Here is a 19750-nt window from a genome sequence, read left to right on the forward strand (position 1 = left end):
CACAACACGACACAACACGACACAACAAGACACAACACGACACAGCAAGACACAACACGACACAACACGACACAACAAGACACAACACGGCACAGCAAGACACAACAAGACACAACAAGACACAACACGACACAACAAGACACAACACGACACAGCAAGACACAACACGACAAGACACAACACAACAAGACACAACAAGACACAACACGACACAACACGACACAGCAAGACACAACACGACACAACACGACACAGCAAGACACAACACGACACAACACGACACGACACAACAAGACACAACACAACACAGCAAGACACAACACGACAAGACACAACACAACAAGACACAACAAGACACAACACGACACAGCAAGACACAACACGACACAACAAGACACAGCAAGACACAACAAGACACAACACGACACAACACGACACAGCAAGACAACACGACACAACACAACACGACACAGCAAGACACAACACGACACAACACGACACAACACGACACAACACGACACAGCAAGACAAAACACGACACAACACGACACAGCAAGACACAACACGACACAACACGACACAACAAGACACAACACGACACAACACGACACAGCAAGACACAACACAACACAGCAAGACACAACACGACACAACACAACACAGCAAGACAAAACACGACACAACACAACACAGCAAGACAAAACACGACACAACACAACACAGCAAGACACAACACGACACAACACGACACAACACGACACAACACGACACAGCACGACACAGCAAGACACAACACGACACAGCAAGACACAACACGACACAACACGACACAACAAGACACAGCAAGACACAACAAGACACAACAAGACACAACACGACACAACACGACACAGCAAGACAACACGACACAACACAACACGACACAGCAAGACACAACACGACACAACACAACACAGCAAGACAAAACACGACACAACACGACACAGCAAGACAAAACACGACACAACACGACACAGCAAGACACAACACGACACAACACGACACAACAAGACACAACAAGACACAACACGACACAACACGACACAGCAAGACACAACACAACACAGCAAGACACAACACAGCAAGACAAAACACGACACAACACAACACAGCAAGACAAAACACGACACAACACAACACAGCAAGACACAACACGACACAACACGACACAACAAGACACAACAAGACACAACACGACACAGCACGACACAGCACGACACAAGACACAAGACACAACAAGACACAACACGACACAACAAGACACAACAAGACACAACACGACACAGCAAGACACAACACGACACAGCAAGACACAACACGACACAACAAGACACAACACGACACAACAAGACACAACACGACACAACAAGACAAAACAAGACACAACACGACACAACACAACACAGCAAGACAAAACACGACACAACACAACACAGCAAGACAAAACACGACACAACACAACACAGCAAGACACAACACGACACAACACGACACAAGACACAACAAGACACAACACGACACAACAAGACACAACACGACACAAGACACAAGACACAACAAGACACAACACGACACAGCAAGACACAACACGACACAGCAAGACACAACACGACACAACAAGACACAACAAGACACAACAAGACACAACAAGACACAACAAGACACAACACGACACAACAAGACAAAACAAGACACAACACGACACAACAAAACACAACACGACACAACAAAACACAACACGACACAACAAGACACAACACGACACAACACGACACAACACGACACAACAAGACACAACACGACACAGCACGACACAGCACGACACAGCACGACACAGCACGACACAAGACACAAGACACAAGACACAACAAGACACAACACGACACAACAAGACACAACACGACACAGCAAGACACAACACAACACAGCAAGACACAACACGACACAACAAGACAAAACAAGACACAACACGACACAACAAAACACAACACAACACAACACGACACAACAAGACACAACACGACACAGCAAGACACAACACAACACAACACGACACAACAAAACACAACACAACAAGACACAACACGACACTGTGAACAAGATTTTTATTTTGGCTTGACTTTGTTTCTTTAGAATTGTCATACCGGGGTTTTCTTGAGGAAATGCTGTTGTTGGTGCTGTTGGTAGTGGTGGTGGTGTTGTTGTTGTTGTTGTTGGCTGTGGTGTTATTGTTGTTGTTGTTTTCTTTCCTGTGTGGAAAAGTTGAAAGGTTTAATTCAAGGCAGACAGAAAAAGACAGTTTCGCGTAAACCTTCAAAAGCTGAATGTAACAGGAGGAAAATCAAAGCGGTCCACACCAACAACACAATGAGGTAAAACCAACAGTGTTGTCAGGGTACAGCACATGGATGCAGCACTGAGTGAGCTGACAACATTAAACTCTACAGAGCTGCAGAGGAAAAAATCCACCGTGTTTAAAATAGACCACATCCTGTTTTTGTGATGAGTTTAAATGCTTTGTATTAAAAAAAAAAGGCAATAAATCATCTATAGTATATAAAACAACATAACAGTGAACAGCTACTGCTGTTTAATGTGTTCAGAGTTATACATCATTACTTTTCTATGTTACAGCTGTGACTAAACGTAAATCCATCTTGTTACAAACTATGACAATGTTACAGAAAATATGACAGATGCTGGTGATGGAGGACATACAGAAACTTTTAACCTCATCATAGAAGATCATGAAGCTTTTTCTCTTACTCTTTTTGTGTCTGTACATTTATGAAGCAGATTGATAAACACTGTTTTGGGGTCAGTTTTTATTAAAGGTTAAACATATTAAAGTTTGCAAAAAGCCCCAAATAAACCTTTCCTTTCACAGCAGCCCTGCAGTGTGTTTGCTGTTAGCATAAAGACTGCAGTATGCTAAGCTAAGCTAACGGTCTGCAGACTGTAGCTTCATGTTTGACGGTCAGAGCAGAATCAGCCTGCTGATTGGATTATTTCATACCTGCATGATATTTTTGGGTTCATGTCTCTCACCTCTGTCAGATCTCTGTCCTTTGGTCACATCTGGCCACACAAAACTAAGATTCATATATTATAATGCACAATCATCGACTTTTCTCATGTTCATGGTAAAACCAGCAGCCATGTTTAGAGTTCTCTTTTTTCCAGAGGCCTTTTTATTTAATAAAAAATCCATGTTTCAGAAAGTTTTACATGAAAACAAAACTTCATTTACAGTGATCGATGCCTTAGTGATAACTCATGTACAAGATTAGTTATTGTAAACCAAAGCAAATAACACATTTATGACACGTAAACAGGTACATGTTATAACATATTGAGACCCGATGGATGCACTGGGTTTTTTTTAGTTTTGCTGCCATGATGCCAGGTCTCTCTTGGAAATGAGATTTTTAATCTCAGTAAAGTTTTCACCTGGATAAATAAAGGACTAATAAAAAAATAATAAATAATTCCTCAGAAGGCAGATTTTTGGGTTAGCGCACCCTAAAAAATGCTGCGTTGTTTTCATAACTCAACTGCTGGGTAAAAGCCGTAGGTTCGTAAGTTGGGTTATTGTGACCAAATATTGGGTCAAAAGTCATGACTCAGGAGTTGGGTTGGTGATGCGCCCAGTTTGTCAATTCACTCCACAGCTTGACTAATTCTGCTGCGTCATAGGTCGGGCAGCTTTGATCAAATATTGGGTCAAAATTTTACCCAATTGTTTGGGTTGAAGATACGCCTCAGAAGAAGCCACATCATTCTTCACAAACTGCCTTTTTCAGCTAGACTGTGACCTGATCAGATATCACTGGACTTCTCCTCTACTATGAAATAAAACATGGTAAGTAAAAAGTGAATTCTAACAGTTTGAAAATCACAGGGTTGATAATGCAATTTATTGGTTTATTCTAGAACTTTACCAACTCATTAAAGGTCTTTTAACAGGTAACACCAGCTGGCTTGTGATGAAAAAGTTATTTCTACTTAAAAATGCTTAATATCATCTTTTAAAGTTATAATTTGAAACGAGGCTGAGGTTGGTCTGTTTGACAAATTATTTAGAGATCACTGTATACAGAACAAAGAAAGTATGAGATTGGGTGTTGCATTTGTGGGAAAAAGCTAAAAAGAAAAAGGAACACGGTCTATCTAAACCTGGGGTGTCAAACTCATTTTAGTTCAGGGGCCACATGGAGAAAAGTCTATTCTCAAGTGGGCCGGACTGGTAAAATCATTGTATATATAACTTAAAAACAACAACTTGAGATTGTTTTCTTTGTTTTAATACGATCAACATAAAAATAAAGCTAGAGCCTGTGGACAGTATGTTCAAAATAGTACAGGCACAACGTAGCTATTAATCATAAAACATCTCCAGTTATTTGAAAATTCTGAGGACAAAGAACACACAAACACACAGTGCCTCAGTGATTCACAGAACTGTTTCACAGATCACAGAACTATATCAGGGTGTCACTTTGCAGGCAGTAATGTAGATAAAAATAATGAAATCCTGTTCCCCAAACAAGAACAAGAACCACAGAATAGGTTAAATATATAAATCGAATATAATCAATTAGAAACAGTAGCACATCAACATAAAAACATATAAACATCAAGCTGGAGCCTGAGGACAGTGTGTCCAAAAGCACAACATAGCTATTAATCATAAAACACCTCAAGTTATTTGAAAATTCTGAGGACAAAGAACACACAAGCACACAGAGCCTCAGTGATTCACAGAAGTATATCACAGATCACAGAACTACATCAGAGTGTCTCATGCAGCACTTTCAGTGGGGTTGCATAGTGTATTTAACTCCTGATACCTGGCATCTTTTAGCTTTCACCAGCTCATCAATATCAGGCTTCACATCCTGAGCGGCAGCTAACTTCAGGATGTGATTCAAGTGCCTGTGCGTGAGCCTTGAGCGCAGTTTTGTTTTATTTATGCTCATTACAGAGAAAACTTGCTCACAAAGATATGTGGTTCCAAACATGCACAACAGTTTTGCAGCGAGGGCTGTCAAGTTGGGGTAACCCGGCAAGAGATTCTGATAAAATGTGTTCAAGCCAGCTGCGGCAAATTTGCCCTTCAAATCCGAGTCACACTGCAAGTCTAATATTTCAAGTTGGATCCTGACGGGCAGATCAGAGGGATTCACGGTGAACGGCGAGCAAAAAACTTTGAAGTCTTTCTCCAGTTCACCAAAAATCTGAAATCGTTGCTCAAACTCCCGTTATTTTCTCTTTGAACCGCTTCATACCTGCCACACTTTGGATCGTGCACACATTTTTCAGACAGGGGAAGTGAGCTGCATCACCACCAGCGAGCTGCGTCTCCCACAATAACAGCTTCAACTTGAAAGAACGTATGCTGTCATAATACTGCGTGACAACTTTGTTGCGTCCTTGCAGCTGTTTGTTCAGGTTATTCAGGTGCTCTGTAACATCCACCATAAATTCAAGGTCCTGCATCCATTCTGCGGAATGAAATTCTAACACTGGTTTGCCCTTTTCTTCCATAAACTGTTCAATTTCTTCTCGTAAATCAAAGAAACAGCACCTCGGCTCAACCATCTTATCTCAGTGTGGTATGGCAGGCCATAGATGTGGTCTTTCTCTCTGAGAAGGCTGTCAAACTGACGGTGATTGAGGCTTCTGTATCGGATGAAATTAACAGTCTGGATGACCACCTTCATGACGTTATCCATTTTCAGTGACTTGCAACACAAAGCCTCCTGCTGCAAAATAAAGTGAAACGTCCAAAAATCACGTCCTCCATTTGCAGATTGCACTTTATCTCTGAACTTTTTTACAACGCCTGCTTTCTTCCCAATCATTGAGGGCGCACCATCTGTAGCCAGGCTGACAGCGCGGGACCAGTCCACTCTGACCCTGTCCAGCGCGCCGACGAGTGCGGTGAAAATATCAGCTGCGGTCGTTGTATCTGTCATCGGTACCAACGCCACGAACTCCTCGGTGACGGTCAATGTGTCATGAACTCCGCGGATGAAAATTGCCAGTTGTGCAACATCTGTAATGTCCGTGCCTTCATCAATTGCAACTGAAAACACAATAAATGACTTTACTTTTTGCTTCAACTGGCCGTCCAAATCCGCTGAAAGATCAGAAATCCTGTCGGCAACTGTGTTTCTTGTCAGGCTGATATTTGCAAAGGCCTGGCGCTTTTCAGGGCACACAATCTCCGATGCCTTCATCATACATGTTTTCACAAATTCACCCTCACTAAATGGTTTTGAAACTAGTGCAATTTCGTTAGCAATGAGGTAGCTAGCTTTCACTGCAGCGTCACTGATGTCTCAGCTGTGAGTAAACACAGACTGCTGTTTCTTCAGACCCACCAACAGTTCATTCACCTTCTCTCTTCTCCGCTGTCCTTGAAAGTTGTCATATTTGTCGGCATGAAGACTCACGTAGTGGCGACGGAGGTTATATTCTTTCAGCACTGCAACATGCTGGGAACACACCAAACATACAGCTTTCCCATTCACTTCCGTGAATAAACAGGAGGATGACCATTTTTCTTGGAACACTCTGCATCCACTTTTCTCTTTTTTGACAGAGACATATTGGGGCAATGAGGGTGCCAAAGCACATCAGGTTTAAATTTCGCGGGCAAAACAAAGTAGCTCACAATTGCTATTGCGCCATCCAATGGACACAATTGGAACAGCAGTTTCTTTATTGAAAAATTGCTGCTCATTTTTATACTTTACAAAATCATCTCACGGGCCGGATTAAACCCGTTTGCGGGCCTGACCCGGCCCGCAGGTCGTACGTTTGACACCCCTGACCTAATTGTAACCCTGACACTAAAACCACATTTTGAGTCTCAAACATGCGTTCAGACTTGTGGGGACCGGGATTTTGGTCCCCACAAGTATAGTAAACTTCCAATTCTTGGTCCCCACAAAGATATGTAAACAGGCCACACTGACTGGAGGGTGCAGTGTCACGAGCCACGCCCTCACACACTGCTGGTTATTTGAAATGAACAGAGTTGTGGAGGAGCTCTAGTGTCGCGTTCACCTGTGACAAAGCAAACTTTTCCTCCTCCAACAGGTGGTCCTCAAAGGTCTGGATAAGCTGTTCGGTTGCTAAGTAACGCACAGCTCTCTCTCTAAGACTGCAGGGATAAGCAGGCGTGGCTCGCGGCTAAATCCCAACCAAACTCCATTTTAAAAAGTGGGCATTTTACGGGCAGCTGTCCCGTGGGTACGTTATAAGCCCCAAACTAAATGAAGACACTTTAATAATCGCCCTGTGATCAGCTCGGCACTGCTGCAGACTCACACGAAGCTTCCATTTGTCTGAAGCCACACCTCTGCAGGTAACAGCACAGGTATGGCACACATTACTACTCACCGACCACCTGAAGTTTAGTCTCTCCGACTAGAGTATTGCCATCAGATGTTATCACAGTGACGCTATAATCCCCGCTGTCCCCAGGCTTCAGGGCGGACAGGGTCAAGGAGCCGTCGGTGGGGTTAAGCGAAACTCTCCCCGTGTAAGCTGCATTCACTTTCACAGATCCACCTGTAAATGTAGCCACATTATTTGCGCCATTGAAATTCCAGATTATGACGCTGGGGTTCTGGTTCGTAATCGTAGTTTTCAGGGTGACATTTCCCCCCAAAAGTGCAGCCACGGGACCTTCGGCCAGAATGCCCTGCCCCACACAGCATCCTGCAAGGAACAGTCCACAGAGGCACATTAGACAATAATAATAACAATAACAATAACAATAATAATAATAATAATAATAATAACGAGAGCATGTGCACACAGTAAAACTACGAAAAGCTCATGAAGCAGCTGAGCGCACGGAGCGCTCGGAGCTTCATCCTCTCACCGAGCAGCGGCAGCAGGAGCAGGAGCGACTTCAGGGAGAGCGGATCCATCCGGACGGTTCAAGCAAGGGCGTAGATTTGGTTTTGGCATTGGTGGGGACGGATGATTCAGCCACCGAACCCTGCCCGGTTTCTTTTTTTTTCCCTTTTGTCTTTGCTTCTTGATAAAAAAAAAAAAGGAGAAATATACTTGCCTACATATGCTATTCTACATGCTTTTAAACCATTTAAAATTACAATTCATAGTTTTATATGTGAATTATATAATGTTAAATTACTATTTAAAAAATGACTAAAGTATTTTAGACTTCAGTTTACTTCAGCCATATTCCAAATAAATCAGGTATCATACAAAAATAAAAATAGCTTCAAATACAGTCATGACAATAAAAGAATATGACTTTAAGGACTTAACAACATTACTTCAGTTATAGTACACCAACATCTCTGATACATTAACACTAAGGGAACACTGAATGACCTCGTGGTTTTTGTTCATAAAACTACTCATCTAAGATTACCACAAAGTAAAAGATCTCTCAGCAAAATTATGCAACATTTTAGGCACTATTGCCCCGATCAAATCAGTGAACTGGGATTTTTTATTCTAAACATGAACTACTGTTACAGCAACAGACATGGACTACTGGTGCCCCACACAACAACTCAATGTCCACTATGTGAAGGAGCCAAACACATGCCTGCTCCTCTCATTAACTGAGATAAACTGCTGGCATATTGGTTTTACATCTATACTGTCCAGTCTCTCCTGGTGAACATGGCACACAGCAGCATTGTTTAATCTCATTTGAGTCATTGTTGACCTTAGCCATGTTTTTACTCTTTTGAGAGCACTGAAGCTTCTTTCATCCTCAGTACATGCGTTTTATCCTCAGATTAAAATTATTATTCTGTGCTTGATGTGCCTCACCTTTGGCCCTGGCCCTTCCCCTCTGACTGCACTAGGACATATTGCCACCTGATAAAATAACACATTGATTCGTGCCATATAAAAAGTGAGACATGTCAATTCAGATTCTTTGTCAAACATACACTAATGAATCAATTTACATCAGCAGCCTAACAATAGCAACAACAATCGTGATAATAAATACTAGTTAATCTATAGCACCAAATCATCAGTCAGTCACCTGTGACCTCGCCTGTTCACCTCTGTCTGAGCTACAACATGGCAGAGCTGCCTCTGTCACCTGATAAATAACAGTGAGACACTCCAAATACATGAAGTCACACATGTGCCTCAAATACAGTCATGAACCAACAAGTCATCATCCAATTTCACCTGTGATCTTGTATCACCATTACTCTCTGAGCTTTGTGTTGGTTCTTCTGTCAAATAGGACATACATGACAATAAGAATAAAATGTGGAGCTGCTTCAGTGTTTCTGTCACTTTGTGCAGATCGTGACTCATCAGTAATGTTTGTAGGCTGAGTGCATTTTTAAAACAATTTGTGCAAACTGCACTACAAGGTGGAATATTTGCAAAATCATGACTACTTCATGATATATTGTCTCAAATATGAATATGTCAGTACCATTAGGATGAAATTATTGTGTCACCAACATTTTAATGTTAGACATATAATTTTAACAGCCTGTGTAAACTAATATCCTGGCTTGCTCGAGGCTCCGTTTTCTCTGACAGTTTCAATCAAAATTAGAAATGCTGCTCTGAGACTGAGAGAACTAACAGTGCTGCCTGTTGTGCAGTTAGCTTCCAAAACACGTTATTCATGGTTACATACAATTTTAGACTGATGTGGGCCAAAGCCTAGCATAGCCTGTAACGTTATTATGACGGACACATTTTATGAGTGAACTTGGCTTTAAGTGACTTACAGGTTTCTTTAAAAATACTTTCTTATATCGAGGTTCTTCCTTTTGCTGCCATCCTCCTCCTTGCAGGTCCTCGCAGCGCAGGCTTGCCGCTGCTAAAACTAAACAGAGCTCCCTGAAAGGCACAGCCAATCACATTGGCCATATTTGTCACATGACGTAGGACTCCAGTAGAGAACGTAATTTAACTCTTTCTGCACCGCTGGGTGAATGAGACGTTGACAGTTTTTCCCCCTTTCTATCGCGTTTGTGGTTTTTTACTCGAAGAGTTCAAATTATTGGTGGGGACAATTCAATAATTGCTGGATATTGGTGGGGACGTGTCCCTTCCGTCCATGCCAAATCTACGCCCTTGGGTTCAAGTGTTCCCAGCGGAGAGAGACACGGAGGAGACACGGCAGTACCTGCTGCTGTTAGAGGGATACACCCAAAGGTGAACGCGCACACACACACTCCCTCTTTATATGCAGCCCGCCCCCGTCACTCTTCCTGTTCTTAAAGAGTTTAGATTCATGGATCACATTACAGACTCAGGTCTGTTTCTAATGTCCGCGGGCCTGAAGATCCCAGGACGTCAGCCTTGTCCCTGCGCACAGAGATTCCTCCACATTGTCTTTGATGACAAACTGCAGATGATGACATGTGCGGTGGTTTCAGCAGGCATTAACACACACAAAGGTAGGAACAGAGGATCACCGGAGAAAAACTCTTTTTATTATTTTCTCCAAAGTAGTCCGACACACAGATAATCACTAGCGCCCTCTAGTGCTTCTAGTAAATGCATATACAGAATAAATGCAGCAGTATATGGACACAACAGCGTGTTCACAGTGAGGGACGTTGTTCTGTTCACAGCTTGCCTCTGCACATCTTTACTTCTGACAAACTGCCTCTAAGATCCTCTTTGAACATCCGGTCATGTGACTGACGTGCTGCCAGTAGACCAGATCAGCTGAGAGCTGTTCCTCTTCAGTATCACTGAGTACTTTTTCTCAGACACATGCTGCTGCCATCAAATCCAAAGTGAGCGTATATTTTTATTGGAGATTATCTATTGGAATTTCAGGAGCAGGACCACGCCTCCAAACACGCTCCTTCCGGTTGTCATCTATAGGTTCCCCCAGTCCTGCAAGCTGGTCATTCTCGTTTATGTGCCCCACACTCCTTGTTCTCAATTTTCTAACTTCTTCATTTCTATTTAGTACATGGGGATCTGCCAGGCCCGGGAGCCGTCGCAGTCCCCTTCGAGGCCTTCCCCAAACCGTAGCTTAATTCATGTCAAAGCATTCACCTTTACCTACTAAAACACTTGTCAAACTTAAAATGAGAACGTGGGCCCAGCGAGTGAACTAAGACTGTTGACATACAGAAACCAAACATTTAATATTTTCTGTGCTCTGTGAATAAAATGTGGCTTTATGAGAAATCATGGCATCTGTTTTTGTTGATATTCTTCAGAGAAATGTTTTGGAACAAAATGTAAAACACAGTGTTTCCTTTTTCTGATCTTTGACAGTCAGCAGTCATCTGCTGCTAAAACCATCAGACTTTATGTAGTCTGGTAAGAGAGTGAAAAATAACTGCTGCTGTGACGCTGTCACTTCCTGTAAGAAGGAACCACAGCTATCTGACCACATCTATATGCAGCACACACCACCACATGGTTACCAGCAAGACAGAGATCGAGACCCTTCTCACTGCACAGTCTTCACTAAACCGTGAAACTGACCGAGTGAACTGAAGGATGGGTGTTTTTGGCTGAGGGCCCTTCACTGTAAGAACCATCACGATCTAGACCACTGTGGTCTATATTCATATCTAATTGCTTTTCACCACTGAGGAACAAACTCTGGTTATTGCAGATTGTGTTCTGGGAAACGTGACACTAGTCACAGTAGTGAATTGTCATCCAGAGGCCAGAGCAGACGACACTGAGGGAACCTGAAAACTACTGTCTGAGTCTCTGTAGTTTTCTCTGATCCCCTCCCCAATCAGACCAGGAGTGACATGTTTAGCCTCATGTTCTCCTTAAATTGCTGGCTGTTTAGCAGACAGGTACATGGACAAAGCTTTTGAATACAAGCACATTCATGCACACGGATCTACACACGGGCGTTCACAGACACACACTATATCTTTCTTGGCTGCTGCCTCAAAGCATATCGTGCGTTGTCGGTCTTGCATGCTGCTCAGTAACATTCAGTATTTATTATTTACTGTTACTTGGCGCTGTCACTTGGTGTTCGTTCGCTTTGTGGTAGAGCATCACTTCCTGTTCCTGCTCAAACACAGTGGTGTTTTTGAGTAGCTTATCTGCTTAGCAATTTAATTAAAAACTTTTAAATACATTATTTTTTCATAGTATAATCTTCACTTGCTTCATCCGAAGCACACTGTCTGTGTACTCACTACCTGTGTCTTTACTGTTTCGCTAGCTTAGCATAGCTCGTAGCCGACTCGTTAGCACCATGGCTACTTCACCTGTCCCTCCTGCACTTTCCTGCTCATTGTGTCAGATGTTTAGCTACTCCTCGGCCTCCTTTAGCAGTAATGATACTTGTAACAAATGTAGCATATTTGCAGCTCTGGAGGCCAGGATTACTGAATTGGAGACTCGGCTTCGCACCCTTCATTCACCCGTAGCTAGCCAGGCCCCTGTAGCTGGTGCAGCCGAAGATAGCGCAGGCCCCGCTAGCTGTTCCCCGGCAGACCCCAAGCAGCTGGGGAAAGAGGGCGGCTGGGTGACGGTGAGGAGGAAGCATAGTCTTAAACTGAAGCCCCAGGTACACCACCAATCTGTTCATGTGTCTAACCGTTTTTCCCCACTCGGCGACACACCCGCCGGGGGTCAAACTCTGGTAATTGGTGATTCTGTTCTCAGACATGTGAAGCTAGAGACACCGGCAACCATAGTCAATTGTCTTCCAGGGGCCAGAGCAGGCGACATTGAGGGAAATTTAAAACTGCTGGCTAAGGGTAAACGTAAATACAGTAAGATCATAATTCACGTCGGCAGTAATGACACCCGGTTACGCCAATCGGAGGTCACTAAAATCAATATTGAATTGGAGGCTGCCCCTCCCCAAGCCTGTTTCTGCTGGAGGTTTGTTCCTGTTAATTTCAATTTACAAATATTTTCAAAGCTAAGAAGACACCTAAAAAAAGTTCCAAGTGATCCAGGAAAGAAGAGAGAACGGTTGAGACACATTTTTTCTAAACACCGGGTCTCTGTGGCTTTTAAACCCCAAAACACGCTGCGCCAAAAATTGGTCCACCCCAAGGATCGGGTCCCCTGACACAAACAGAGTAACATAGTGTACGCTGTTAAGTGCAGGAGGATTGCCAGGATTTATACATCGGGGAAACCAAACAACCTCTGGCTAAGAGGATGGCACAACACAGAAGAGCTACCTCGTCAGGCCAGGACTCTGCAGTCTATTTACACCTACAGGCCAGTGGACACTCTTTCAATGATGAGGATGTACACATCCTGGACAGGGAGGAACGCTGGTTTGAGGGCGGAGTCAAGGAGGCCATTTACGTGAAAAGGGAAAGACCATCTCTGAATCGAGGAGGGGGCCTAAGGGTACATCTGTCACCATCTTACAATGCTGTGACTGCAGCTATTCCCCAACTCTCTGTGAATGGGACTCATGGACATTGATCAGTGGTTATTGATCAGTGATCATGAGAATTTGCATATTAATGATCATGTAACTGAGCTCGGTGGCAAACTCAAGGCCAGGAACAGGAACAGATCTCACATGGTGATACAGATTCTGAGTAAAACTATTGTTTTGTCCTACTTCCATGGAAAACATGCAGGTCAGTAATGACTCACCAAGAACTCTGAGCTGTGTCACTGCTCAGAAGCAGATCTGATAATTCCTGCTGCTCTTGAGTTAACAGTATCACGTTTAGAATCGCAGTACTTGCTGTAGCATCAGCTGTTTCTTTCAGTTGCTAAAATTCCAGATTATGAACATGTTCCGAGGAATGTAGTCCTCAGAAAGGACTGAATGCAGCTTGGTTACCCAGCTGCATTAACATGCTGTACATGTTGGGCTTCACACACACACACACACACACACACACACACACACACACACAGAATACCTGCTAACCACCAACACGGATGTATGAAAGTGGAAATCAGAAACAGGGCCCAAAACCTTTGTTTTCTTGAGACAGGACACAAACACTGGAGCTGTGTCAGCTGTTTCACACCAAAGCTCGCTGATGCAGACAGATCTGTTTCTTTTATTATGTACAAGACTATCAAATATCATCCTGTGGTTTGCTGAGCATTAGCAAAGTGTGTGCTGTGTGTCGGTGAGGGTGGAGTAGATGTGGTCCTGGTCTGTGGGGGCTGGAATCATGGTCTCGTAGGTGGAGTCTTCACATGTGGATCCTGGAGCTCCGTTCTTCTGCTGGGCTGCAGGTATCTGAAAATATTTAACACATCCAGTTATAGCACATGTATGTATGCAGCTGGTGTTTACTGCCCTCTAGTGGCATTAATCTGTCATGCAAGGTTAAACACTGACAGAAACACTGATGGAGAGTTACCTCCACCTGTCTTCCATCTGAATTCCTGTTCTTCCTGTTCTCCATCCATCTGTAGAGGAGCAGCAGGAAACCAGCTGACAGCACGACGATCACAACCACACACACAACCAGAGACACAAAGTAATCTGGACACAGAAGAAGACGACGCTGAGTGGGACGTCAAACAGTGATATGAAAGACTGATTTAAAACAAACAGACCTTTGTGCTCTGACGTTAATAAAAGCTGAAGTGGGTGTGGTCCAGGTGGGCGGAGCTGTGAACAGTGATGATGCAGAGACACGCTGTTGAAGACATGAGACACAGCAGCTCCAGACAGATATGTACACATGAGGTTCTCTCTGACCTCAGATCAGTTTTGGTCCAGAGCAGACGGCGCAGTTTCTCCATCATGTGTCCATCACGTGTGGCTTCTTCTCTGAGTGATGAAGCTGTAACCTGCAGGTGTGGACGGCACGCCGAGCTGCTCGCATACCCTGATGTCTGGAAGTGTTCCTGAGCCCATGCACTGACTTCATCCCAGAGTCGACCCTGCGCACAGAGATTCCTCCAGGATCTGTGAGGATGTTGAGGATATGATGTTCTGGAGATCACAGTGAGGAGCATTATTCTGAGACTGTTCCACAGTTTGTAGATGCAGGTTTTTGCACATTGGTGAACAACTGATGATCTTTTTATACTTGATCATGTGACGGACCTGCTGAAAATAAACCAGGTAGCTGCTACTCCCTCTTTTTTCAGCCTTTTTTTCCCTCAGGTCAACTTTAAGACGTGTTGCTGAAATCAAATTTAAAATGAGTCAGAAATATTGAGGAAATATTAAAATGTCTCAGTTTAAACCCCGGATGTGTTTTTGGGATGTTCTATAGTTCTCTCTCTCTCTAACACACAATTATGCCAATGATGGTGAGCTCCCTTCTTATTTTTAATTATGAATTATTTACTTTTCATTCTAAGAGTTTTTCTAATTTAAAGCCATCAGCACACATTCAAAAACACGAGGACTGAACACCAAAGACCGAAAACGCACTTCAGAACTTTTCTGCTCAATCTTTATTCGACCAAGATACTCAGACTTAAGATGTAGGCACAGGTTAGTGTCATGTCCAGAGTTCTGGACTAACATACAGGGTAAGAGTGAATAAAGAAAGCTGTTCAACATCGTACACTTACATGTGAAAGCTCAGGAAACTGTAGACACAGAATAGATAAATGTCAGCGTCACCTTGGGCCCAACCAGGGCAGGAACGCTCAGGTGCAGGCCTGAGTAACTGCTCTCAGATCATTTCAAATGATCAGCAGGATCAGCTCAATAAGATAGTTGTGTGTGATACTGCAAACTTTGGCACTGATGTGATACAGGTAAATACACAGCCAATTATAAGCATCGATGCCAGTACTGACACTTTTAACCCATAAATGTAGCTTATGTAGGGAAGAGCACTGTGTCATGAGATCAGTCATCATTAATTTGCATACTTTCAGCTTTTATTTTGAAACTCCTTGTAGACCTGAGTGTAAATGTTCCTGTCTCTAAGGCTCGTCGGGTCAGCTTCTGTTGATTAGATGTGTTATAGGATTTAAATAAAACAGACGTGACAGCCAACATGAAAAAGATATTTTTATAGTGAATGTGTGGCGTACATTTTTTATTTCCAAAGAAATGACTGACTTAACAGAGTTCAGTGAGCTACATGCTGAACTTAGAGGACAGAAACAAAGTATTGATCGTAGTACACTAGTATAGATCCAGCACCAGCATCAGTGCTCATACTGATAGCTGGATTTAGTTGATTAGATGATCACAGGTCAGTGAGTACGATGGCAACAGACCAGCAACAGTCACAGAATCAGACAAAGTGTGCAGCATTGCAACGTTTTACTATTAAACACGGTTAAACAGGAACCATTCAAATCATGTAGAGAATTTACAATACAAAGGTTAACTATGTTTGATACCAAAACTCATTATTTAGTGTAATCTTATTTACCCGTCCAAACAGCATTTTAATGCTAAAGCTGGTCAAAGTGGCCTCTTTAATCACATTGTAGCAAAAGTTATTAAGTCATTAGATTAGTGACAATCATATAACATACGTGATGTGAAATACAGCATCTGTAGGGACGGCAGCAACAGAAGAGACTGGCAAAGCTCAGGGGTTAGCGTTCATTTACACCCACAGCTCAGAGAGGCGGGGCTTATAAACTGAAGTAATAACAAACATACACAAATAAAAAAACATGAAAGTGCTAAATATTATAACTGATGTTTATAGTTATACAATTATAAACATCACAAACGTATCTGTGGATGAGTTTGTGATGGAAACATTTCAGGATTTTACTGGGATGTTACTGATTTGCAGGAAACTGTGTCCGTTTGAATGTATCGCACATGTGACATGTACTGCATGTCGGTGAGGGTGGAGTAGATGTGGTCCTGGTCCGTGGGGGCTGGAATCATGGTCTCGTAGGTGGAGTCTGCACATGTGGATCCTGGAGCTCCGTTCTTCTGCTGGGCTGCAGGTATCTGAAAATATTTAACACATCCAGTTATAGCACATGTATGTATGCAGCTGGTGTTTACTGCCCTCTAGTGGCATTAATCTGTCATGCAAGGTTAAACACTGACAGAAACACTGATGGAGAGTTACCTCCACCTGTCTTCCATCTGAATTCCTGTTCTTCCTGTTCTCCATCCATCTGTAGAGGAGCAGCAGGAAACCAGCTGACAGCACGACGATCACAACCACACACACAACCAGAGACACAAAGTAATCTGGACACAGAAGACAACGCTGAGTGGGACGTGTGTTTTTCAGGGTCATAAACAGAACGTTTTATTGCACTGACAGGATATTAATAAAGCTGCCTGACAGGTGAGTACCTGTGATCTGCTCAGGGAGAGCTGGCGTGGAGGTGGTGCCGGTGGTTGGAGCTGTGAACAGAGAAATGCCGATGGAGACGTGAGACAGAAAACTAGTCCTGTTCCAGCTGTGAACAGCAGGGGGCGACAGACGTCTCAGTGACTCACTCACAGGAGTCTCTAAGTGCATCACTTCCCTTTTTCTAAGGAAGTAAACTCTCAATAAAAGAGGAAATCTGTGCATCAGTGAAGCTGAAAGTTCCTGAAAAAGCCATCATGTTGATGCTGAGAAAACACAAACACTCCTAAAATAACACAAAGACTATTTCAGAGCATCTATGTGATGGTGTCACTTCCCCTTTCAGCAGAAAGAAGAGTGGGACTTGTCCAATCATTCAGGCCTGTCCACACCAATCATTACCTGTCATTGTTGCAGCTGGGACCACCACACCTGGCCCTGACACGGTTTGGCCGTACGTGCTGAAAACCGAGCGTCCACATGTGACGAGTGCTCCATGCTGGCTCCCTGTTAAATCCACAATCAAACTAAATGAACAACATAAAGCAGCAGAGCTGTGAAGATGACTGCATAACGTTTTCAGGCTGACACATAAAGTTTGGTTTGAATAAAAATGATTTGGGATCCAATAACGACTCACCTGAGACCGTGAGTCGTATCTTTGCGACGTCGCTCTGACCGTGTTTGTATACGATGGTGATGATATAGTCCCCGCTGTCCTGCAGCGTCAGCGCACCCAGGGTCAGGTGGCCGTTGGCTGCATTAATCCACGCTCTGCCCTCGTAGGACGTGTTCAGTCTGAGCGTGGAGGAGCTCACCGAGGCAACATTTACGATCTCCTTCCCGTCATTAAAGTGCCAGAACAGAGCCGAGCTCTGCAGGTCGTGAATCGGAGTTTTCAGCGTCACATTGCTTCCGACACCTGCGTGCACAGAGCTCTCTGACAGGAACCTCTGACCCACGCAGCGCCCTGCAGGGACACAGGTCACATGACGCACCATCAGAGCTGTGACCTCTGACACTAACAGCTGTGTCACACCTTTACCACAGGAAGCAGAAAAAGCAAAGCTTTCAAAGTAAAACCGAGCACCAAAACCCACTTTATGTACACATGTTCATATTTCCAGCTGTCCTCTCCACAGTGGGTCCATTTCACACGTTTTCACTCCTGATTTCAGTTTGTTTGTTTTCTGTAAATCTGCTCGGACTGTGAGGAGGTCACATTTACAACCTTCCTCAGAGCTCCTTCCTTCAGCTGAGAGCGGGGTCAGCTCTGAGGATGGCCGGACTACAAGGCCAGACTAACGGCTTCTCTTTTTTTACCTCTGTTTACCTGCTGGATCACCATGGTAACAGCAATGGTCACGCTCCACCAGATGAACCAGGTTTGGGATAACCTCTGATAAATACTTCACGTGTTTATTGGAGGTTATCCCAAACGTGGTTCAGCGCAACTGCTTTGCATTAACTTCATCGGAGGCTCTGACCAGGACAGATCAGACCTAAAGGACAGCAGCTTCAGCCTTTATAATAACTAAAATATTAAACATTCAGCTCTGAGATGCTTAAATTCTTACCGATGGACGCGAGCAGACACAGGAGGGCGACCCGAGCCATGGTGGACGCGTCAAACGTTCCCAGCTGAGGACTCGGCTCTGGTTTCCTGATCTTTCTAGCAGCTCTGACTCACAGCCGAAGAGGAAGCTGGTCCGTGTTTTCTGCAAATGCTGGCACATTTCAGGGTTTCTAGAAAATCACCAAGCAAATGAGGAAGCATCCGAGCCTTCATGGCTGCATGGGCCTGAAGCCCACAGTTAGGGGAAGTTTGGTAATCACAGGAAGGATGATGTCAGCGATCCCACTGCGACCTCTCCGACATCCTCAGAGCATCTTCCCAGTGCGGCCACGCCGACCCTCAGTTTCACGCGTAGACACACATACAGAGGCTGAGGACGTCTGAAAGTGTTTCTGAACCTGCGAGCGTTCAGGCACAGCGGGCGGAAGATGTTTGGATCCAGGAGGACTCTTCAGACAGAAACCGAGGAGCGTATGAAGCGCTTTGTTCATCAGGAACCCGATGGTCGCGCTGACCACAAATCATCCTCGCAAACATGAAACCTCCACCATCATCTGAAGCAGAGTCCAGCTCTAACACATTAACGACAGCACAAACATGTCTGTGGAGGTTCTCTGTCATCCAGCTCATGGCAGTCTGAGGAGGCTGGACTTACGCTTCACCTCTCGTCACAGAAGCTTCTTCATGTGGCCTCTGCAGAAGCTTCTCTGAGGAGATCAAGTCCAGGCGCCTTCATTCCAGCCTCCTCAGACTGCGTTACATTACTAAATCTATGAAGGGTCAAAATAAGACAGTGACTCCAGTGTGGGTGAAACGTGTTTCCTGTAATCAAGAAACGTGCTGGCTTCATTTGTCAGATTCAGCCCCGTTTGATGATGAAATCACTCGACATCACGTCCTGAAGACTAAAAAATATTTATCACAAAGA

At 43.9% G+C, this 19750-nt stretch overlaps 1 protein-coding gene across 2 annotated transcripts; it reads right to left on the reverse strand.

Moving 5' to 3' along the window:
• Window positions 1-15969: 15969 nt before the first annotated feature.
• Window positions 15970-19662, reverse strand: LOC134624461 (uncharacterized). 2 transcript variants are annotated; one of them, XM_063469428.1, is made up of 6 exons: window positions 18824-19662; window positions 17887-18216; window positions 17649-17753; window positions 17249-17299; window positions 17016-17140; window positions 15970-16891 (listed from the first exon to the last, which is right to left on the reverse strand). In XM_063469428.1, the coding sequence occupies exons 1-6, from the start codon at window positions 18861-18863 to the stop codon at window positions 16703-16705; spliced, it is 840 nt and encodes a 279-aa protein (XP_063325498.1). In that variant the 5' UTR covers window positions 18864-19662; the 3' UTR covers window positions 15970-16702. The 2 variants fall into 2 exon arrangements, with proteins under 2 accessions (XP_063325498.1, XP_063325499.1); XM_063469429.1 differs by lacking the exon at window positions 17649-17753.
• Between the last annotated feature and the right edge of the window lie 88 nt (window positions 19663-19750).

The sequence above is a fragment of the Pelmatolapia mariae genome, linkage group LG3_W, assembly GCF_036321145.2.
Source record: "Pelmatolapia mariae isolate MD_Pm_ZW linkage group LG3_W, Pm_UMD_F_2, whole genome shotgun sequence".
In the NCBI taxonomy this organism is placed as follows: Eukaryota; Metazoa; Chordata; class Actinopteri; order Cichliformes; family Cichlidae; genus Pelmatolapia; species Pelmatolapia mariae.

What these genes read in the sequence shown, in the direction of transcription:
- LOC134624461 (XM_063469428.1), bottom strand. Translation starts at nt 18,863, where the DNA reads ATGGCTCGGGTCGCCCTCCTGTGTCTGCTCGCGTCCATCG. An exon ending in GTGTCTGCTCGCGTCCATCG is followed by an intron (nt 18,217 to 18,823) that starts GTAAGAATTTAA and finishes GTGTCCCTGCAG; the next exon opens with GGCGCTGCGTGGGTCAGAGG. An exon ending in TCTCCCTGAGCAGATCACAG is followed by an intron (nt 17,141 to 17,248) that starts GTACTCACCTGT and finishes TTCTGTGTCCAG; the next exon opens with ATTACTTTGTGTCTCTGGTT.